The sequence below is a fragment of the Mastigoproctus giganteus genome, chromosome 12 (assembly GCF_048544385.1).
Source record: "Mastigoproctus giganteus isolate SK-2022 chromosome 12, ASM4854438v1, whole genome shotgun sequence".
Classification (NCBI taxonomy): Eukaryota; Metazoa; Arthropoda; class Arachnida; order Uropygi; family Thelyphonidae; genus Mastigoproctus; species Mastigoproctus giganteus.
In genome coordinates this window covers 33810297-33834884 of record NC_143586.1, presented here as the reverse complement: position 1 = coordinate 33834884, position 24588 = coordinate 33810297, and the positions used below count along the sequence as shown (strand labels likewise).

The 24588-nt window shown below is 36.4% G+C and overlaps 1 protein-coding gene across 1 annotated transcript in view; it reads right to left on the bottom strand.

The window, feature by feature from the left end:
- Zip102B (Zinc/iron regulated transporter-related protein 102B) overlaps nucleotides 1–24588 on the bottom strand; it is an 82957-nt gene that overhangs the window by 4870 nt on the left and 53499 nt on the right. Inside the window, exon 6 of the mRNA XM_090386871.1 lies at nucleotides 14986–15120. Coding sequence (XP_090242997.1) covers nucleotides 14986–15120 — 135 coding nt within the window. The remainder of the gene's footprint in view (nucleotides 1–14985; nucleotides 15121–24588) is intronic.

Below are 24588 nucleotides of genomic sequence, written 5' to 3'. Positions count from 1 at the left end.
AAGTTTTCTCTTGAGCTTCCAGGAATGCATCCACTACAGCAGTGATGTCACTGTCAGTTGGAAAAAATCAATGCCAACCAGGTTTTTTTTTAAATTAGGAAAAGGGTGAAAATTCATGGTGCTAGATCTGGTGAATATGGTCCAAGATTTCAAAGCCGCACTCATGGTGCAGCGGCATGAGTGCAGCTTTGAAATCTTGGACCATGTATATATAGTACTAAGTACTATAGGTATAAGAACTTATAGTATTTAGTACCATGCATGGGGTGAAGGTTGAGAAGATGAAAGAAGATACTTGTTGACATTAGACTTGAATTTCTGTAGATTGTAATTTGTATATGTATTTAAATTTCTGTAGTTTGAAATTTATATATGTATTAAAATATGTAAGAAGGGAGGTTGTTCCAGAAAATGGAAGTTGAAGTAATAAATGAGAAAGAAGAAAAGTTGATTCAGCGAGTTTGAAGTTGGACAGTAAAAGGATGCACATGTTTGGAATGGCTTGGAAAAGAGAGTAGGAATTAATTATAGAAGCCAATTCAGAAGAACAGTGCCCATTGAAGTATCTATAGAAAAGGTATTTATATAATATTGGCGTAAATACGCCATAGAAAACTCTTAAACGAAAAAACTACATTTGTAGTGTGAAAGGGCATCATTTTATCTTTATCTCATATTGTGCTCATCCTTCACGAGTTGCCATGTATTGCATTACCTCAAATAAGTAACGCTTCACTAGAAGAGAAGACTATTGTTACTTATTCTCAGTGGGCACCACCACCCAGAAGGCAACGTTTCAAGGCTTATTGGCCCTTCATCGGTGGGTGGGCAGGTACCCTGGTTGTGAAGATAATCCCACAATATGAGAGATGCCAAAAGGTGTACATAATAATGTTTAGGTCAAAGTCAAGATAATGTTCAAGTCAAAGATCAAGATAGATTATTTATACTCTTAAACATATGATGCCTTGTTGCATTGACTTTGACTTAAACATTATTACGTACACCTTTTGGCATCTCTCATATTGTGGGATTATCTTCACAAATGGATTGTCATCTCTGCAATACCAGGGTACCTGCCCATCCACCGATGATGGGCCAATAAGTCTTGAAACGGTGCTGTCTGGGTGGTGGTGCCCACTGGGAATAAGTAACAATAGTCTTCTCTTCTAGTGATGTTTTATTTATTCGAGGCAGTGCAATACTAATTAGGCCAACTGAGATGAGCAGTGATTGAATCTACTAATAATTGGGATTCTGTCAGAAAAAGTACATGTGGTTGGCAGACTGTAAGTGGAAATGGCCATCACAGATTGGAACTGACACCGTGTATATTTTTGAAATGAACACGGAAGTGTTTGGAAGGTTTAGATCTTTCACCACATAAGTTTGTTCTATTAGTTTGCCTACTCAGTGATGTAGAAAAAGTGCAAAGGACACGTATGAAGTAATGAATTTTTAGATATGGCTTACAGACAGCAAGAATATACCCATCTCTTTGACATAATGTGGCCTCAACATACATATTACTCAGACTCCCCCCAGTCACTATCTGACAGAGTAGAGGCAGTGAGATTATACACTAGCCAATCCAGAAGTCTCCCAGAGAGTTACCAACAGGTTATATGTATAACCCCTGCTTATATGTTCCTGTGGATATATGGCATAAATATGTGGATATGTGAATGCCATTTTCGAGGTATATCCTCAAAATGTACCCTTGACTTTCTCTAAGTGGCTGATGAGAGTCATCTACCATCTAGTATTGCCTAGTAACACAGAGGGGGCAGCATTCCTCCGTGTGGTGTGGATGCCACACCTTGACCCCTGCTTATATTGGTTCGCACCTGGGTGGTTATCTCCAGTAGACCAGGTACCATATTTAAGGACTTCTACATGGGGATAACACCCAGAGTTACTATATACCTGGGTATAATCCCCATGTGCATATAACAAAAATGTGTGTTCACTGGACAGGTCTGATATGATGCTGAGTTTCTTTGTATGTACACAAAATTGTAGAGTGGTACAAAAAATGCCTTTACGTTGTGTGGGTGTATGCTTGCTGAATGTCCATTTTGTTTACCAACAGCCCTGATAAAAAATTGCTGTTGAAAAATTTCAGTTATCTATAATACAACTTTTAGATCATTATACATTCAAAAAGTGATAGAAGAAAATCAAATGAAAATTCTCTACAGACTAACTGAATGTCATTTTCTTTCTACTATGCCAAGTAACCTGTGCAAGAAAATTGCAATGTGGTACTACTATGTTTATACACAAACAAAAAGAGGGAAAAAGAAAATAATAAAACCAAGATGTGTTCAGAATATGCGATTCTGCACTGATCCATGCTTTAACTGTACTAGACTGTACAAAAGTTATAAAGTTGCTATTCTGATATCTTTGTGTTAATACTGGCAGTAAAACATTTCTTAAGTTAATAAAATATGCTCCACTTATGTGTTTCATGCATAAAAATTAATTTTTGTACCATTTTCATATATTTTCAGAAAATATCAACTTTTTTTCAAAAAAAAAAAAAATAAATAAATAAAAAAAACTCAGGCTGTGGGGATAGGCATCTTTGAAATAACTCAGTACCTAAAGGATTAACCAATTTTAAATTCAAAAAGTATAAATATTTTAGATTATTAAGTGATTCTTCTAAGTGTACACTGCACAGATCTCTGAAGATTATCTGAGTTTGTAGTGAATTTAGTTTCCACATATGCAAGAACCTTTGGACCATTGTCATAATTCTCCATATTTGAATCTGCATTTTGCATTGCAGAAATGGTTATGTAGTGATCTGCCAATTTTAATTTTAAACACAAAATAAAAAACTCCAAAACTGATAACAGCATTCAATGAACATTAAAAATATAATGATAGACACAAAAACAGCAAATAAGATTATGTTTGATTTGACTGTCTTTGCTGTAGCTATCTGCTCATTTGCCTGGCAGGTGCTTCCAGGCCAATGAACAGATAGCCACAGCAAAGTTAGATTCGGTGAATGATTGAGAAACTGACCCATGATGGACAAATTATGATCAAAGTGTGATCAGAAAGTTGTCAAAGCAGCTGTCCATTAGCTGGAAAATAAGGTCTCAAAACCTTAACCAAGAGTAAGCAAATCAGTGAACAGCAAATCTATGCTCCTGTGCTTCAGAAGCAATTTTTGATTGAGTTTCCTCATTGTGTATGTGAATGGAAAGCACTTTGGCCAAAACTATATAAATGTCTCTACAAAGGCAAATAATGATTTTGTTTATATTTTACTCAAGAATAATTAATATAATTAATAATAATTAATTATGATGTTGTAGAGAAGATATCTTTTAAGGGCACTTGTTGTCGTTTGTTTTGTTATTTGGAGCATTAGCAACTAAGGCCATATTGCTCCGGGATATGCGGTGGTCATTCCATAACCTTTCCGCATCTTCCGTATTTGGTGGTGACGGGCTTGAACCCCGGTCTAATCAAGAAGCATGTGCTACGAACTGCTGCTCCTTCCCACCTGGCTACGGAGGCGTTTTAAGGGCACAAAAGGTGAGGTTGTTGTACACGTTGGAACCAATGCCATTAAGAGTAAGAGATCTGCAGATTTACTCAACAAGTACAGGTCAATGTTGAAAAAAAGTCGTGAGTTACGGTTGAATAATTAACGAGGTGGTGCTAGGGTAGCGGAAGAGAACAGTCAGTGGATTTTTGGCCGCTGTAAAGGTATAAGTATTTTTAAATTTTTAACGCATTCTTCATTAATTAACATAGTACATTGTGTTTACACAAATATTAAATAAGTTTAGTAGCGTTCATTAGCTTATTATTTGAATTTAACCAGTGATTTTTGGAAGTTACGACTCCCGGTGTTGGTGCCAATATAGTTGAACTAGCCGCCATACTGTAGTCAATAAGAAATTGCTTAATGTATATATATCTCGAACTGATAGGGTAAGGTATAAAGTAAAACTAGATAGCATAATACAAAGCACTGTATCAGGAATCTGTTAGCTTATTATAGTATTATCAATTAAAAAGAATATTAATCTTATTAAAATTCATTGTTAATTAAATTGTTTTTAAACAGAAATCATGAACCAGACTACAGCTGCGAAGCAAAGATCACAGACTAGCAAGCGTACTGTGACTGGGGGGAGAAACGAAGGGGGTGATTCTCCAACACATCACAGTCTCAAAAAATGTGCGATATGTGAAATGTTTGCTGACCTTTCTAAAACAGGACATGATCTAGCCAAAGAGGATGCCTTTGTGTGTGTGTGTGTGTGTGTGTGTGTGTGTGTGTGTGTGTGTGTGTGTGTGTGTGTGTGTGTGTGCGCTAGGCATCTAGTGTCAAGAAATTAGGTGCCAACTCAGCATTCTGATGGGCATCTATGAGAGCTTGAGTTGTAGGGTAAATGCCCTCGAAGAAATTAATATGAGGGCCCATCAAACTCGCAGCTGCCCAGCTCAATGACAAGAGCTCACTCCTGCACATCAGGCAAAATTGAGGCAATCTCCAAGGCAGAATGTGCTGGCCCCAAAGGAACCAGTTATTGTTGGTGACTCTATTGTTAGGGAGATGGGGAATATACTATGCAAGAAGGATAGGTGGAACAGGACAAGGGTATGTCTGCCAGGGGCAAAAGTTGATGATGTTGTAGAGCAGATATCATCTTTTAAGAGCACAAAAGGTGATGTTGTTGTACACGTTGGAACCAATGATATTAAGAGTAAAAGATCTGCAGATTTATTCAACAAGTATAGGTCAATGTTGAAAAAAAGTCGAGTTAGGGCTGAATGTGAAAGTGTCTGCAATTCTGCACAGAAACGATAGGAGGGAGTATATGATGAGAGTCTCGTCGATCAATTCAGCCCTAGAGAGATTGTGCAAGGCAAAAGGGGTAGAATTTTTTTCAGCCTGGTCTGTGCTTGTTGACAGGAGAGACTGCTTCTACAGGGATGGGGTACACTTAAATAAAAAGGGTGCAAGAATATTTGCTGATGCTATCAAGGCAGTGTTAGGTAGATCAGAAAACTGATAGCTTGGGAGGATACACAGACTAAAAGGTTAACAGTGGCCGCAGGCAGAGGCAAGTGATTCCTGCACTGCTTCTGTTAGAATGAGCAGCAGCCTGGAAAGCAAGGTAATGGAGATTTCCAGGACTGATGGGAGTCATAGTGGAACAAATAAATACATGGGCTATGTTAGAGTAACTAAGAGTAGGAACAGGTGCATGTATACTGGCATGTACACCAATGCTAGGAGTGTAGTTAATAAATTTGATGAGCTTGAAGTGTTAGTCAAGACATCAAAGGCAGATACTGTTGGGATATCAGAGACGTGGTGTCACACAGATATAAGCAGTACAGAATTGAAATTTGGGGAGTACAATGCGCACAGGAAGGATACAGAGAACAGGAAGAGAGAAGGGGTTATGCTATTAGTTAAGAAACACAAAATCTAAGGAAGTGCATCCAATTGATGTTGCTGGACAATGCAGTGTTGAGTCTGTTTGGTATGAAATAAGCACTGGCAAAAGAAAAATGAGAGTAGGTGTGTGTTATATGCCTGATGAATATAATGGGCAATTGTGTAGAGAAATAGAGTGGGCCAGTAAATCAGAATGTCTTTTAATGGGGGATTTTAACTTTCCAGATATTAACTGGACCTTTTTGGTTGGTCACTCACACACTAGCAAGACTTTTGTGGATTTATTGGACGACTGTTTTCTACAGAAACATGTTCGAGAGGCAACCAGAGGGAGTAATACTCTTGATCTGATTATCAGTAGTGATTCTTCATGCATTAAGAATCTGCAGATAAAGGAACCACTGGGTTACAGTGATCACAATGTACTGATGCGGGAATTACTTAAAGATGTAACTACCACCAAGGCTGAAGGGAAGGGCTTTTGCTTTCATAAAGGTGACTACAGTGGTCTCAAACAATTTTTAAATTCTGTACAGTGGGATCAACTGATGATGTTACCAACAGCAAATTCTAAATGAGAAGCCTTTGGGGACTTAATTTTGGAGGCTACTAGGCTTTTCATTCCAACTAAGAAATACTGTTCAAGGTATAGGCCTAAATAGATGTCAGATGAAATAATCAGGCTCGTGGGAGGGAAAAAGAATGAATAGGATGCATATAAAGTATCAGGTGACACAGAAGCCTATGGCAGGTATAAACTAGTCTGTAATCAAGTCAAAAAGGAGGCGAAGGCAGATTACGAGAAATCTTTGGCAAAGGATGCAAAGAGTTCTTTACTTATGTAAATTCTAGAAGGAAAGAGATGAATCAGATTGGGTGACAACATAGATGGGTTGACTATTGATGATCATGCTCAGGTAGCTGATAAACTGAATGAGTAGTTTACATCTACATGCACACACGAGGAGTCATTCAATGCGGGGAGAGCCGGAAGTTTATCAAACGCTAACAGGGAGCTAAGTTATTTTGTAACAACTGAGAACAAAGCGGAGGAGAAATTGTTGAAGTTAAACATAAGGAAGGCACCTGGGGTGGACAGGATCTATTCAGTTATATTAAAGGAGGCAGCAAATGAAGTAAGAAAACCCTTAGCCATAATTAAGAGAGCTTCCTTGGACTCAGGGGAAGTCCCCATGGACTGGAGGTGTGCAAATGTATCACCAATTCACAAAGGGGGTTCCAAAGGTGACACAAGTAACTACAGACCTGTTAGTTTTACTTGTGTTCCGGGTAAAATAATGGAATGACTAGTTAAAGAAACACTGCAGGATCATCTAGACAAGACTGCGGTAATGGTTAAGACACAGCATGGGTTTGTTAAAGGGAGGTCTTGTCTGACCAATTTGATTGGATATAATGATGTGGTCACACAGGAACTGAATGCCAAAAATAATTTTGATATCATATACTTGGATTTCAAGAAAGCTTTTGATACTGTTGCACATGGAAGACTGATGTACAAATTGGATAGGTATGGCATTAAGGGTAAGTTGCTAGAATGGATAAAGTGATGGTTAAGTGGAAGAGTGGTAATCAATGGACATTGCTCTTCGCGGACAAATGTTGTTAGTGGAGTTCCCTAGGGTTCGGTGTTGTGCCCATTGTTGTTTTGTATATTTATCAATGATATGGATGAAGATATACCAGGTTTAATGTCCAAGTCTGCAGATAATACAAAGGTTGGCAGGGTTGTTAACGGCAGTAAAGACAGTATGCTACTCCAACTGGATCCAGATAAGTTGGGAAAATGGGCTGAGAAGTGGCAACTGAAGTTTAACATTGACAAATGCAAAGTACTGCATATGGGTAGCGATAACCAAAGAGAAGCATACCAACTCTGTGGTACTACACTCAGGGAAGTGGAAACTGAAAAAGACCTGGCGGTAACTGTGCAGTCAAATATGAAGTTCGCTAAGCAGTGAAGACAGGCTGCCAGGGCAGGTCATGGAGTCTTGTCAATGATATATAGGAATTTTGCTAGCAGGGACAGGGAGGTGATTATCCCATTATACAAGGCAATGATTAGGCCACACCTAGAGTACTGTGTACAGGTGTGGAGGCCTCATTTCTGGAAGGATGTGGAGTTGCTAGAACGAGTACAAAGGGCAACAAGATTTGTGAGGGGAACAAAGGAGTGCTCTTACCAAGAAAGGCTTAAGTTCTGTAAATTGCAGTGCTTGAAGAGTAGGCATCTGCAAGGTGATCTGATTGAGGTGTATAAGGTTTTGAATGGGTTGAGCAAGCTGAATGCTGATGGGATTCTTCCCCTTGCTCAGACTAAGAACCTGAGGGGGCAAGGAAAAGTTTCAAATTGAGGAGAGGTAGTTGTAGAATATATATGCGGAAATTTGCCTTTAGCCAGCAGGTATTGATTGGTGGAAGCTAATAGCCTAAATAAATTTAAGGTTGAGCTGGACAGGTATTTGGAAGAAATGGAGGGGTGAAATGGGAGTGTTTTTTTTTTTTTTTTTTGCTGATGCTGCATAAGCTTGTTTTCGTGCATGATATGCTACTAATGCTAATATTTTTATGCATGAAACATTTTTTCCTCCTTATTCCTTAAATAATTAAATTCACAGCAGAAAGTTATGATTCTGGTAAAGGAACACATGAAGGACACTATTGAAGGACATTATAAATTAACTTAGAATAAAGAAAGAATTTTTTTTTTATCAATTTTACTATTAAAAACTTGAGAAGCATCTAGTGGATAGAGAAAAATGATCATATGCCGATGAGTTTTTGCACAAGTATTTCTTGGTTAATACAGAGAATTTTTCAAGAAATTAGAATATTGTACATCTTCCTCAATGAGCCAAACATTACCTTTCCCTTCCCTACCATATGATTAATGTGCATACGCATGATTTGCACACTCGGCTTATTTCAATTGTTTTAGTTTCTTAAACTAGTGTAACCATCTTAATTTTCATCCAATATCTTAGATTTATATTCACAGTTTGCAATGAGTGGTTATTAAAGTGCTTTTTGCTACTAATTCGTCCAGTAATTCCGGATTTCCTGGCAGTGCTAAAGTTAAATTGGACCATGTTGTTCGCCATTGTGAGTACAGTGTGTATTCCCTTACCCACCGGAGCCCACACACTGCGAAGAGTAAGCGGTCAGCTTCTCACCACCCAACTTAATCCTAGCTTGAAGGAATATTCCTAGGTCAGTAAGTACTCTGCTTTTACTTTGTCAGCAACCCTGCCATATCTCTCCCTGTTAACGTTTAGTGAATTTTAAGTACAATGCCATAAAAAAATATGCAACCCTGCTCGAGCTGCAAAAAACCTTCTGACTGCCTGATAAAAGGCACATCATTATGCCAGCTTCTTTTTTGCAATTTCTGTAGTGTCATAAAAGTTATAAAACGGACTGCATAACTTAGGAAATCAAAATGGAGATGTGCACTCTGCCACAAGCAAAATAGGGATTTGTCAAATGTAGCTGACATATTGGCTGCTCCCTTGGAGCACTTGCCTTCTTCCCCCACAGTCTCTTCCTCTGGAATGCTGAATGATATTAATTTGTTTGTTTGTTTGTTATTTGGTTTTTAGGAGCATTAGCAACTAAGCTCATATTGCTCCGGGATATGCGGTGGTCATTCTCTGACCTTTCCGCATCCTCCGTATTTGGTGGCGACGAGCTCGAACCCCGGTCTAATCAAGAAGCGTGTGATACGCACTGCTGCTGCTCCTTCCCACAATGATATTAATGATGTTACCACACATAACAATTCCACTCTCAGTGAACCAGCTATGAACAGTAAGCTTTTGCCTGGGGTTACTGATAATTGTAATCAAACGGAATCATAGGCTTCAGTCAGGTGTGATTTTTGCAGGGTAACACCGAGAAACTTGAAACCATTGAAGGCATTCTAAGAAAACTGCATTCAGAAAATAGCTCACTAATGGAATATCTGAGCCAGCTTGAAGACTATCAACGAAAGTCCTTGAGCTTACTACAAGATGTTTTGCCCGTGAACACTAGGTTCCCCTGTCCAGTCCCACTGGAACACCCATCTCCCTCACCTGAGTCATTGCTACTACCTAAAACGGAAATAGTTGTACTCTCTAAAGACAGCGCCTATAGCGCCATGTTAAAATCTACGAAACAGAACTCAGAGCTTGCAGACATGAATGGAGCACAGCAATGCCAGATGCCTGGACCTGCATCAATGCAAGCATCCCCAAGGCAACAGCATTCCAGAAACAGCAAGACCTTGATTGGCACGAGAGCAGTTAATACTAGCCTCAGAATACGAAATCGCCAAGTGATCTGAGTGAATATTTTCACCAAGTGAATAATTTCGTTAGCAGGCTGGATCCGTTGACAAAAGTTGAACAAATAGAGGCACTATTGAAGGAACTAGGCATATCTGGTAAGCCTTTCAAAATAAATACCAAGCACCCTCTTATGCCTCCTTCAGAATTCAGATTGATGGGCCCAATTACCAACGACACCTCAATGCCGAATATTGGCCCAGAGGCCTGTTGGTGATGCCATTCTATGGGAGACTAAAGGCTAAGAACCCATCAAGCCCGAACCCCATTCCACAACAATGCATAACTACACCAGCAATGCTACCTGTCCTCTCTAGTGGAGTCCCCCCAAATTATATCTGGGAGTGGGTACAATTCATGGATATCTAGCATGGAGATGAAGAACGAACATCAGACTGGTCGCATTCCAGTTAGAATATCAAGCAACATGGCACATTGAGTGCGACATCGGTCCCCAGACAAGATTTCACATCATTATATGAAAAGCAGATATTGTTTGGAGAGTAATCTCGTCATATTAGAACCCTCTGTGGAGATAAATATCCGATGTTTCCTACAAAGCATCAGGAGTGTCAAAAACAAACTAGATGGCCTACTTGATTTACTTTCCTGAGCAGAGTATGACTTCATCATTCTGACTGAAACCTGGCTCAGAGATGAAATGGAAATTGCTACCTTCACCTCAAATCACACACTGGCTACTAACAGAATTGGGAGATGGCACCGTAGCAATCTGTCAAATGAGTTCACTACCCCTAATTAAGGCATCCACTTATCCAGGAGGTGACATAGAAGAATAGGATCTACCGAATTGCTGGTTTGTCAAATCTCTGTGTGTGCCGTTTATTTCCCTGGTTGGTGGTTGCCAGGTAGATATTTCTGCAGTATCCTCTCCTTGTGCTCAAGGCTCCAGAAGTTACAGAATTTCAAGAGACCTTTCCCAGATGTGACTCTGGACACTCAGCTTGCTCAACATCGACCTGTGGTCTATTGACAAGGCATATCACAATGGCATCTTGGCCTATCCCATCTCTCTGTTTGTAAAGGACAATTATGTAAGTGCCGGTCTTAGTTAGCCGATGTCATTTCATGTTATGCTCAACTTGTAGTCCTTTTTCGTTTTTAATTACTATTTCATTATTACATTTTGATTATTATTTTTTGTTTTTTTATTTATTTATTATTATTTATTTTTATTTTATTTATTTTTTTCTATTAAAAAAAAATCACTTGTATAAACAACTTATTATAAGATTCCTCTGGATTTCTGTATAAGGAATCATTATTGTATACAATTTATGTTAATAAAGAATCATATATATATATATATATATCAGCAGTCCATGTCTGGCTATACAGCTAATGGGAGGCGAAGTTAGGAACGTACTTAGGATAGCAATAGACATTCCTGCCCTTGTATTGCACTAATAGCTTAGAGTGTTGAAGAATTTTAGGGGAAGGACAGTGAAAAGAATATGATTGAAGAAAATACAGTTGGTGCTTGGGTAATCCGTGGGGCGCAAGTTCCCGTCCATATTAGTAATGGCTCTGGATTGGACCGTTACTAATACGGACATTTTTGCAACTTGGAAAGAGATATCTTGGTATCTTTGTATATCCGAAATGTTATGTTAATTCTACTCTAATGCTTAAATTAACCCTAAAGCTATTAACTATTATAATTAGAAATATATAAACCAATTAACATTAAGAACTCAATATCAAAAATTAAAATTTTTTAAAAATTATTTTAAAAATTATTTAAAAATTATTTAAAAATTAAAATTTAGAAGGTAACTGGCAGATATATGTGAAACGGTATCTCTTCAGGATGCCACACTGTTTCACTATTTCAGTAAATTGTACTGAAATAGTCAATATATGCCACCATTAACATTTTAATGGTTTCCTGCACATATAATATTGTCTAGGGCAACAAACTCAAACAATCGTTCTCACTTTTTGATTCTGACTGCCAAATGCGAGTCGGTAAGTCCTAGCAGCGACTTAAAAATACATGGTGTCTCAAAAATACACGGCATAACTTCAGGAATGAGTTCCTCATATGTAGACAATAAAAATATTTTATATCAACATAGTTCAGGAAATGCTTGGTTCCCAAGTTATTAAAGGAATGTCTTATCTTCCGTAGATGATTTCCTTCATCACAAGGTACTGGTAGAATCTGGTGGTTTTCCATTCCGACCATGTACTCAAATCAGGAGCAAACGGATATGCACTTTATGTACGGTTTGGCAGACGGCAATGCTCCGGAGGCTCGTCATTTGTACCATGAAAGGTTCCCAGAACGAAGACGTCCACACAGGAAAACGTTTCAAGGTATCCATCGACACCTTTGTGAACATGGGACCTTTACACTTCATGCTGCCGACAAAGAATGACCAAGATCTACAACTCCTGAAGTAGAGGGGTGGACCAACTGCCTGGCCTCCACGCTCACTGATTTAAACCCACTAGATTTCTTCTTGTGGGGCCATTTAAAATCATTGCTGTATTCGACTCTGGTAGCTGATGTGGAAACTCTCCACAATCGAATTGTGGCAGGTTGTGAGACAATACGAAACATGCCAGGAATTTGGCATAGTCTTCACGAGTCCATGAGATGTCGATATGAGGCCTTTATTCAGGCAGAAGGTGGACATTTTGAACAATTACTATAAGGTGATGTGAAGAGTTAAGTGTCATAGACAGACCTTCAAAACTCAAAAACCAAGCATTTCCGGAACTATGTTGATATAAAATATTTTTATGGTCTACATATGAGGAACTCATTCCTGAAGTTATGCCATGTATTTTTGAGACACCCTGTATATTGTTAATTTCTCTAACTAGCAGCAATCATCAACAGCTTAAAAGTATAGGTAACTTAACGTTGATGCCACAGTTTCCTGTACATTAGATAAATTCCTTTCTTTTAAAAATTTTTGGCCCCAGCACAAAATTATATGTACAGTAAACTATTGAAACATTAATGGCGGCATATATGGACTATTTCAGTACAATTTACTGAAATAGTGGAATGGTGTGGCATTCTGAATAGATACCATTTCACATATATCTGCCAATTACCTTCTAAATTTTAATTTTTAAAATAATTTAAAACAATTTTTTAATTTTTAATTTTGAGTCCTTAATGTTGGTTGGTTTATATATTTCTAATTATAATAGTTAATAGCTTTAGGGTTAATTTAAGCATTAGAGTAGACATTAACATAACATTTCGGATATACAAAGATACCAAGACATCTTCAAAACTGCAAAAACCTACCCAATCCAGGGCCGTTACTAATACGGACAGGAACTTGCACCCCTGGATTACCTGAGCACCAACTGTATTTTCTTCAATTGTATTCTTTTCACTGTCCTTCACCTAAAATTCTTCAACACTCTGAGCTATTAGTGCAATACGAGGGCAGGAGTGTCTATTGCTATCCTAGGTACTTTCCTAACTTTATCTCCCATTAGCTGTATAGCCAGACATGGACTGCTTATGGAAACAACATACATTTAGATAAATCAATACAAAATATATACTTATTAGCTCTATCTTTGCAGCCAGCACAAATAAGCAAGTATTTTCAAATAAATAAATTTTTATTTTTAAAAAAATTGCTTAAGCAAATAATCCCTTTGAATATAAGCTAAATTAAAATGGAATATTGCCAGTAGCATGGCAAACCAGTAGAGTGAAAATGAACTGAACCAAATAAAATAACAATAACAGAAAAATATGGGAGAGGGGAGTAAAGAAGAAAAGGGTAGTGTTGAAGCAATGTTCCTAAAATAATTTAGAAATTAAGCCAATTAAAGAAATTTAGCGGCACACCCTCGATGGCACCCGTTTCCAAATTATGTGAAATCTCACTAAGGTGGAAACGTAAACTAACAACATTACATGACCAAATAAACTGAAAATTAATAAAATAAAATAAAATAGACTGACCATTATGCCCGATCTCGACAGAGGACCAAGAGGGCAATAATAATCGGGGAAATCACTGCATTTCGAACGCTAAACAAATCCATGCAACGAAGGAATGATACTAAGATCAAACCGCGGATGCAATATATTTGCATAGTGGTGGTCCTTATGTAGTGAAAAATAATAAAACAGAAAGCCTAGTACTTGCATGACCAAACCACACCACTGACAAAACAATAGTTGCACTGAAAATATATAGAAACAAATTATTTTCAGTTCAACTATTGTTTTGTCAGCGGTGTGGTTTGGCCATGCGAGTACTAGGTTTTCTGTTTTATTATTTTTCACTGCATAAGGACTACCGCTATGCAAATCTATTGCATGGGCGGTTTGATCTTAGTATCATTCGTTGCATGGATTTGTTTAGTGTCTGAAATGCAGTGATTCCCTCACTATTATTGGCCTCGTGGTCCTCTGTCGAGATGGGGCATAATGGTCAGTCTATTTTATTTTATTAATTTTCAGTTTATTTGGTCATGTAATGTTGTTAGTTTACTTTTCCACCTTAGTGAGATTTCGCATAATTCAAAAACGGGTGCCATCGAGGGAGCACCACTAAATTTCTTTTAATTGGCTTAATTTCTAAATTATTTTAGGAACGTTGCTTCAACACTACCCTTTTCTTCTTTACCCCCCTCCCACATTTTTCTGTTATTGTTATTTTATTTGGTTCAGTTCATTTTCACTCTACTGGTTTGCCATGCTACTGGCAATATTCTATTTTAATTTAGCTTATTATACGCTATTATATGCATGTAGTGGATTGTGCTTTTCTGCTGCCACTGATGTTAGCTTTTCCTATTATTTTTCTTATTTATTTTAATATATAATTTTTATTTCTCTATTTAATTTTTGGATTAATTTGATTATATATATAATCAGGGGTGTGCTGGAGGGGTCTCAAGAGATGGCTTATATGAGTCCCTTGTTAAATTTTATGGGATTATCTGAGCCTCTTGTTAAAAAAAAATTAGTTTGACAAAATTTAACAGACAATTTTAACTGGGGATGACCCTCCACTGATATTCTTCTTGAGCAAGCCTCTTGTTAACAAATTGGCACCATGTCCCTGGATATGCTGCATATTCAGATGAACAAGCTATGATAGCACAATCCCCTTCATTATACTGAAATGGGAGGTTACAACAGTTACAAACAGAAAATAAGATAATCAGAATTATAGAAAAAAACCTTACCTGACTGATACCAAAGTATGTAACAACAGCTAAAAGTGGAGCTGCTAAAGCAAATATAAGAAGATGCTTTCGAATTCTTGTTCTGTCTAACCCTTCATGCATAAGGAATGTAACGAGCCCAAATGCTGCAGGTGCCTTAAAATTTAGTAATTAATATTTCATTTTAATATGTTATCAAAGTAATCATTTTAGCAATATAAAATCTGCCATCAGATTAAGCATTTTTAGACACTTTGGAATTCAAAGAAAACATGAATATTTATACAAGTCGTTTTTATGTATTTGTTAAAATCTTTGAATAAATTTCTATTCAATATATAAATGCATATAAATATAATAATAAATAATGCAAAACTGTGATAAATATACATAAAGAAGCTTCATGAGGTAATACAACAAACACCACCCCTCCCACTCACATTTCTCATTCACTTTACAGTTTGAAGAACTGCAAAAAAGAATATGGAACAGTAGAAGTATAAATGAAAAAAAAAAAAAAAAAAAAGACAAACAAAAAATATATATATTTGTTGTTTATCTTTTTTTGCCTGTGGAAGGAGCTATCATACACATGAATTTAAAAAAAAAAAAAAAAAAAAAATTTAAATCTAATATCCTGGAAAAGTAGAAATAATAAAATTGCATTCTGGTAAGATCATTATAGTTCAGAATTTCAACAATTCCAGAAAAAAAAGTTATAACTATACATCAGACTCATAATGTGTAATTACTTGGTGTGAAATAAATATTAGAAATTTAATGAAAAAAAAATTGAAGGGCAGCAGTGAAAAATAATTTTTAAGAGGAAAATAAACAAAATAGGGAACAGAAAGGTAGTGGAAAAAAACCAAGCAGAAATAGGAAAAAGGTTGTTTTTTTTAAAATGCATTTGCAATTTGCATTCACAAAAAAATGGATATAAAAATAAAAGTAAAATCCTTAGGCTTTTAAAGTATGATGATATCTCTTCGAAAGCTTAATAAATGTGAAAAGATTAAGTTTATCATCATCAAATCTGTTATAACCAGCGAGTGTATAAGTTTCTGCAATAGTACAAATCAATCCTTGTAGGCTACCAGACTTCAATTCACAATTTTCCTTCATGCTGTCCTCTTTTCTATTAGATTTTTAGCCTTAGCAGTCTATATTAAGATTCAGCAGTCTATATTAAGAAAGTAGCATGTTTTAAGACTGAGCTGTGAAAGAATTACTGCTGAATCAAACAGATTCAGCAGTAATTCTTCAGCAGATTCAGCAGTAATTCTTCAGCAGATTCAGCAGTAATTCAACAGTAAATCAAACAGATTTAGGAAATTTATCAAATTTAGGGGCCATTCATACATTGCATAACATAACAAGCTTTTGAAACCACACAATAACATTGTAATGGCATCAACCCACCTTCCTATTATTACATAATTTTTCATGCAATCACTTAATTTGAGTAAATAGAAGACAGATACAATTTTTTTTTGATTTTCCTATATGACATTGGCAAAGGGCCAAAGGGTGAGATGTCAAAATTTGTACATAATGTCAAGATTAGTAGAGTAGTTAACAATCAATGTGCAAAACACAGCTTCTTCAGGATGACTACAAAAATAAATTGTGAAGGATCTTGTGCTATTTCATTCCACAAATTATTGTCATTATTTGATGTACTTGCCTGCGGAGAATTAGGATTATCTTCAGGCTGGGAGCTGGCTTCATCTTCGCTATCCTCACTTGAATCTTTAGAAGGTTCATAATTGTTACTGTTGGAACCAGAACCGTATGGCTCGTCAAAAATTTCTTCAAGTTCCGAGTTACTCATATTAGCATAGAGCTCAAGCTCTTCTTCAGTCAGTGGTCTTTTCTTATCCATGTTTTAGGTTTAAAAAAAAAAACACATAAATTACTAAATACAATGTACACGGCACAGTGTGTCACTACTCTGGATTTAAGCACAGCACTGACTCATATACAGTGAATTCTGCAAGTAACAATACATCTGAGTTAATCAAGTTAACCCGTAGTTGACTGCCACAAAGATTTTCTATTACACAAGAATCTTAAGCACAGCACTGACTCATATACAGTGAATTCTGCAAGTAACAATACATCTGAGTTAATCGAGTTAACCCATAGTTGACTGCCACAAAGATTTTCTATTACACAAGCTATCTACAAGATAATTAGAGACGCTTTTTTTTTTTACGAGTTTTGGTGATGAATATATATTATAATTTGGGTTTTGAACAATTTAACATGCCTAACTCAGATTGGCGTCTGAGACCTATTTACCCAAATAAGCTGTGGCTGTCGATGTGTTAAAGCAAGTGTTCCTCACTGCTCATGCTAATGGTATTAAAATATGGGCCACCTCACCTGAGGAGGTACAGCAGAACAATTCACATATTTAATGATACTTTTGCTGCAGTCACTAATTATTTTAGTCTTTTTGGCTTTCATACTAATCATGATAAGTGTGTCCATATTTCTTTCTCCAGAAAAACCTAATCTAACCCTCCACTATAATTCAGCTGTTAAGCTGGTTCTATATTAAAAAGATCTGGGGGTGCTATTTGACACTAAACAACTTATCTTTCATTCTCACATCAATCTTCTTAAAACTATCTCTCTGTAAGATGTGTATATTAAGATAACAGCTTCTTTGTCTCCAACCCAGTTATTTCTGCTATATAAAAACTTATCTTCTTTCTTTCATTATATGCACCTGCAGCATCTTCTCATATTAAAAGTTTCCTCTTTGTGGAATACAGGCTATTAACTTGGGAAACCAAAAAACTGGAAATGAATAAACCATCTCTCACACCACAGTGATAACAGAAGATTTAAATTGGGTCTCATTCAGGAAGCTGCTTCAGATAAAATCAGTACATAGTGTTCACACTCTTCTCGAATGCTATAGGCAAGCCCCTTCTGTTTAGAATAAGGTTGACTGGCATATTCCCCCGGCATACTAGGCAGAAATCTTCATTAATTTCTGTCTGTAATTGGATCTTCTCTCTTGATAGGTCCCTCCATTATTCATCCCTCAAACTGATTCAGCAACTCAATGTGAATGCATTCCTATTCTCCAATGACCACCAAATCAGCAAGAAAACTGTTGATGCAATGCCATTCTATTTTCAAACCTGTAGTGTGTGCGGTTTTTTTCTTGTTTCTGTTTTTGTTCATATTTGACTCAATGTAAATACGACCCATTTTATTGTTATGTATGTACTTTTTGTAATCTCCTAAACACTTCTGGCCTCAGCTCTAATGGGTATGTTGTCATCAAAGGTTATATAATTTGCTGGCACAAAAAAATGAACAGATATTTATGTTTTTTTTTTTTTTTTTTTTTTTTTTTTAATATTTATATACATAGTATATAACAGAAATATGGGTGTGATACGCAGCACTGTCAGGGAGAATTTTTAATTTTTCCTTGCCCACAGATCAGGTCTCCTTCAGATTGCATCTTTCGTGTGCTTAATGATTTTTGGGCACATAATCTTATTATCATCTTTATAAATAATATTTTTATAGTAAAAAAAATAATTCTAGCATAACTTAAACCATTAGACTAGTCAGCCCAAATTTTTAGATGCAGTAGTATACATGCATAAAGTGCCTTGTCTTCACTGTGTCAATCTGTCAGTATATAATCACTCAACTCCTAGGGGACGGATCTTCATAAAAATTTATATATGGCTCTTTTAAAAAGATTTGTCGGGCCATCCCAAATTTCATTAAAATCATACCAATAGAAGTCTGGCAATTATTTTTTCTATGTCTATACATCCACATATAACAACTTGATTCTTGGCGGATGGATTTTTGTGGAATTTTATATGGCTCTTTTAGAATAAATTGTTAAGACTTTCCAAATTTCATTAAAAATTGGACCAATAGAAATCTGGAAAATAAATCATGAATTATTACTATTTACTAACATTCCTGAAATGTAACACATTCATATATTAACTAACTTCTTTTCTTCTGGAGATGGCAGACTTCCCTTCAGAGGACACATTTTATTGGGGGAGGGAAGTAATAAAGATATCACCACATTTCAACTCCCATCACAGTAGTTTTAAGAAATACTGAAGCATATCACAAATTTTAATCAGTTGTTTTGAAATTTAAATTTAAGCAGGTGCTTCTAAAAATTTGGGGACAAAGAAGCTGCACAATCTTTTCATGTTTAAAAGTTCAGTTATAATGACCTATCACCTGCCATATGTTATTCCAATTTGAGAGGTTGTCTCAAATCAAGCTTGAATGATGTTTCTAATATAGGAGAAATTCATAACTGGCTGTGTGCAAGGTCTTCAATACCTTGCAAGATGGCTGAGTTGGTGCAGTCCTTGACTGTTCGAGCAAGTTGAGCACTTTGATGGAACAGAAAGAAAAAGAAGTGGCTGTTCAAAGATCATATGCAGAGGCTGTCAGTTCCAGTGAGGTAAAGTCCAAGAATAAAATGATTATAGTGAAGGCAAAGGCAGACAAATATAGTACTAGTGACCAAGTTAAGAGTGAGTTGATGGGACGAGTTGCCCCTGTCTTAACTGACGTCAAGATAGTATCAGTTCAACCTATAAGAAATAAAAGGGTAATGATCGAAACTGCTTCTGAAGTCGACGCCAAGAAAATTGAAGCGTGTACGGAGGTACAAAAGCTTGGGATGGAGGTTGAAAGGCCCCTTCGTTGATTGCCAAGAATTAGTAATTTTTGATGTTGATTCAGATGTAGATCGAGAGTCCCTAAAAAAATGAATTGTGGGAAAGGAATTTGGTTGACGGATTTGTCAATAAAGACCAAATTCTTTCCGAGATAAAAATACTCGCTAAAAATAAGGCAAGGAATTCTCCCGGGTACAATGTAGTGGTGGAGGTTTCCCCACGTGTAAGGAGATACCTTTTAAAATATTCAAGAGTGTTTTTGAATTGGAGCTCACACCGTGTTCGGGAGTTGTGGACGCCGACACAATGTTATAAATGTATGGCGTATGGCCATGTGGCCAGGTACTGTGATGCCGGCGAGTTCTGCAGTCACTGTGCCGGGAGTGGTCATACTTTTAAGTCTTGTACACAAACAGCGGATGCTCCAAAATGTGTAAATTGCTGGAGGAGGAAGGTGCCCTCTGCACATGGTGCTAACGATCGAACTTATCCAGAATATTTAAAGGCAGTTGATACTTTAAAGAGAAGAACTGAAGAGGATTAGTTGGTATCATGTTGGGGTACCCCCTTCTTAGTAATTGTAGGAAGACTTCTCCCGGTGATGACTGGGGGTCGTCGGTCACAGTAACGTCAGTGTTGGGGTTCGCAGGAACTGGACCGGTGTGAGTACTGTATGATCAATTGTTATTATGAATTTTGAAAGATCAATTGTTATTATTATTTAGTCTGGCAGGTACCAGACTGTGTTTCACTAGATAGGGCAACCTACCTCCTCGTGGTGGGGGCGGAGATGCCGACTCCGCCGCGAGGCTAAAGGTTGTGCTATCTTTTGATTTTTGTCATTAGTCAAGTTAGACTTTTGTAATTGTTTGTTGTTTTGTTAAATTGATTGACCAAGGTTGTTAACAAATAAAACAGTTATGATTGTAAGTGGCAGATGAGCTACGGCTCAGGTGGCCATTTGGTTTAGCTTGATTAAATGAAAATGAATACCTTGCATGATCTTCAATGATATCATGTCCACCTTTGATGTTTTTTCAGTGTGTGTGTGCTTCAACAATGATTTTCACTATTTATGAGGCTGATTTCTTCAACAAAAAGTAAATTTTATAGAATATGTGTGCATTACTTAATCATCAACAATGGATAAAAATAAATCTTTATGCATGTATAACCAAAAAGTCACCTGCTATAGAAAATTCTAGACAATCTAGATCATAAAATAAAATAAAAAATTTTTCTTATTCAGATATTTAAAAAAAAAACTCAGTCCTGGAATTTTTAAAGATCCACCTCGTATATGCATATAAGAATACAATTTCTGAAGGATTAAGAATGCATACTAAACATCACCTATTCTGAAAATGTGAGTGAGATATGAACAAAGAAAATTATAAGTTGGCATAGGTTTCCACCCTATACTGTACTCAAAAGGAAAGAATTCTTGTCTGTGCATGCAAATCACAATTGTACAGTGGATAAGAAAACTCACCTGGCCTCATTCAGATGTCACAACTTTTTCTGACTGTTGTTTCTGCTATCAGGTATCTAACTGAAAATGCACAAGTTCTTTCAGGTAGAAAGAATTTCTAACCATCATTCCTGGAAGAATATGACAGCTTCAGCCACTATATACTGCAATAAACTTCCCAAAGACTGCCTAAAGAAGTATTATCAAGGATGGGTCAACAGTCCAAGAAACAGAATTCATCTTGGTGAATTAATTAATTGTGCCTTTCTGTTGCAAACTGTGCAATAAACTGCTGCTGTATAGTCTGATGCAAAGTAATATTAATATCGTTGCAAAAGTTTCTTAAAAATGAATACATATTAAGTACAATAAACAGAAACAGCTTCTCAAACATGATGTATGCAAGTCCATTAATAACAACTTATGTAGAAATTATGATATAATGTAGAAAATAAGTTCGAAAATGAATAAATTGAGCTAATTTTACAATTTTCAGAAAAATTTTATAAAATATGAAAATAAAATGTAATGAAATTGTCATCAACACTCTGAAAATAAGCTGATTTTCACACCCTATCTCCAAGCATGTAGAAGCTTATAGTATGGCACAAAGAGATTTTTCACTGATTTTTTTATGGTCAACAATATTACAAGGATTTATGAGTTAGTGCAATTGTATAATTTTTATACGTAGCAAACTACACAAAGTAGGTAAACAAGCATCATTTTAATTATATCTCATGTGAAAACCTTCACAGCAAAGTGATATGATATTACGCAACCTGGAATAAGTAAGGCTTCACTAATGGAGAAGACTATCGTTACTTAATCTTGGTGGAAATCACTACCCAGATGGCACCATTTCAAGGCTACTTGGCCTCCTCTTCGGCGGGTGGGCAGGAACCCTGATGGATACCACCACTCAAACTGTGCCGCCTGGGTGATAGTATCTGCAGAGAATAAGTAATAAGTCTTCTCCATTGGTGAAGCATTACTTATTTGGGGTACAGCAATATCATGACAACTCGCTGTGAAGGTTTTCACAATATGAGATAAAATTAAAACAATGCCATTTACCTACTTTGGGTAGTTTGCCATGTATAAAAATTATGCAATTGCACTAACCCATATGTCACTAAACTCCTGTGTAGTTTGAGGCTCTTGCCCAAGAATGCTTTTTAGTCTATATTACAAGGATTGCAAAATCAAATTATCATATTCAAAGTGGAATTAGTTATTTAAAAAAAAAAAAAAAAAAAAAAAAAAAAAAAAAACATTTAAAAATGTTTTAAACAAAGCCAACACGAGAACCACAAGAAACTTCGGGAAACTTTTAGCGGTCAAACGCGTTTCCCGGTACCGCAGCTTCTCCCTGCATTCTCAGTAAACGGATGGTGCATGTTATCGGTAGTGGCAGTAGAAGTTGATAACAATGTATTGATTTTTTTTTTTCTCATTATTAAAAGCAGATTATTGGAGTTCATGAGTGTAATGCCTTCACGGCTGAAATTTACTTATGGGTACACCCTCCAGACTGCCTCAGTCTTAGGGTGTTTATTCCCCTCCTTCCCGCTGTTTTAACCTGATAGGAAAATGACTTCTACTCCAAATACCAATAACACGCACAGTCTGTAGAAGTCATTTTCATATCAGGTTAAACAGTGGAAAGGGAGGGATAAATACCCTAAGACTGAAGCGGTCTGGAGGGTGTACCCATAAGTAACTTTCAGCCCACTCGTGAACTCCGATAATCTGCTTTTAATAATAAGAAAAACTAATCAATACATCATTATCGACTTCTACTGCCACTACTGATAACATGCACCATTTGTTTACCGAGAATGCAGGGAGAAGCTGCAGTACCAGGAAACGCTCTTGACTGCTAAAAGTTTCATGAAGTTTCCCGTGGTTCTTGTGTTGGCTTTTTTTACCTTAGCCGCTTACATTAATTAGGCTTTATCATTCTGAAATCAAATAAAATGGCAATATACAAATTTGGAAAAGGCTATATATTCAAACCTGATATTCAAACTTGGTCTTACAAGTCTTCACTTGTGGCATTACAATGGTCTAAAGCAGAAGTTCCCAAAACTTTTGTTACCTTGCATTCCCCTTAAAATATTTCATAAATTTTATGCCCCCCCCCTTTTTTTTACAGAACAAATGCAAATAAACAGATTTGAAAGAAAATTTGGCTATGGATATACATACTTTTATAAATTAATGTATATTTCAGTACATTTAATCTCAAAGACTGAAATAAAATTAGTGAAATGAATGGTATAAAATGATGAAATAACATAGCATGCACCTCCCTAAAAACAAAGTGCATCCCCACACTTTGGAAACCTCTGGTCCATGTCTACACAGACTATGCAACTGTGCTGTGCTATTTGTTATTCTAGAACCAACAATCAAGTTCACAGTTAGGTCTAGCATGATGCTGACTTAATTATGAACCAATAAGAGCTCAGAATATCACAATAGTAAAATAACAGGCCAGAGCAGAACATCCAAAGTGCACAGTTCAGGCCTTTGGTGGGATTACCCTGGCTAACAGATGCAGAAAACAGCAAGTTCATTTTTGACTTCACGCCAAAGTAAAGATATGTATTGCCATCATCTGCATAATCAGGTCAGACAGCATTGCATACCTGCCAACTTTTGACTTTCAAAAAGCTGGAGATGAGGTATTTATATGCAGGAGAAAAACAGGAGATTTTTGGAAAAAATGGAAAAAAGTTTTGCAAAAAAAGCAGGAATTCACCGCAAAAAAAAAAAAAAAAAAAAAACCAAGAGAAAAAAGGCCATTTTTCTCAAAAAGCAGGAGGTTTTTGTATGGTCCACATTGCACTAAAAATTAAATTTCACTGATAATGTAAGTTACTTATGGGTATACCCTCCAGACTGCCTCAGTCTTAGGGTATTTATCCCTCCTTCCCGCTGTTTAACCTGATACGAAAATGACTTCTATAGACTGTGTGTGTGTGTTATTGGTAGTTGCAGTAGAAGTCATTTTCCTATCAGGTTAAAACAGCGGGAATGATAAATTCTAATTTGGCATTTTATATTGAAATATACACAAAGGATTGCTTACCAGTATAGTATGCTTTCAAACATTGGTCTTAGCTAGGATTTTTCTGTCTGTGGATTGCTGTTTGTATATTTTATTACATCTCAGCTGATTCGGATTGGTACAAAAAAAATAAATAAATAAATAAAATAAAATAAAAATAAAAAGTTGTGGACTTTTTTACTTTTCACTCTTCAGAAATATTGAGTCAAAGTTTTCTTCATAACAAATGCCCCACAATATAAACTTGGCTGTCAGGTACATTTCTAAAAACTTCACCAGAAAGAGGTTTGAACTCAATTTTTGTTTTTCTAACTTGGCTGAATATTTTCTCACACTCAGCACTGCAATGAGGACTTATTAAAATGCCAAGCACGACTTTGAATTTG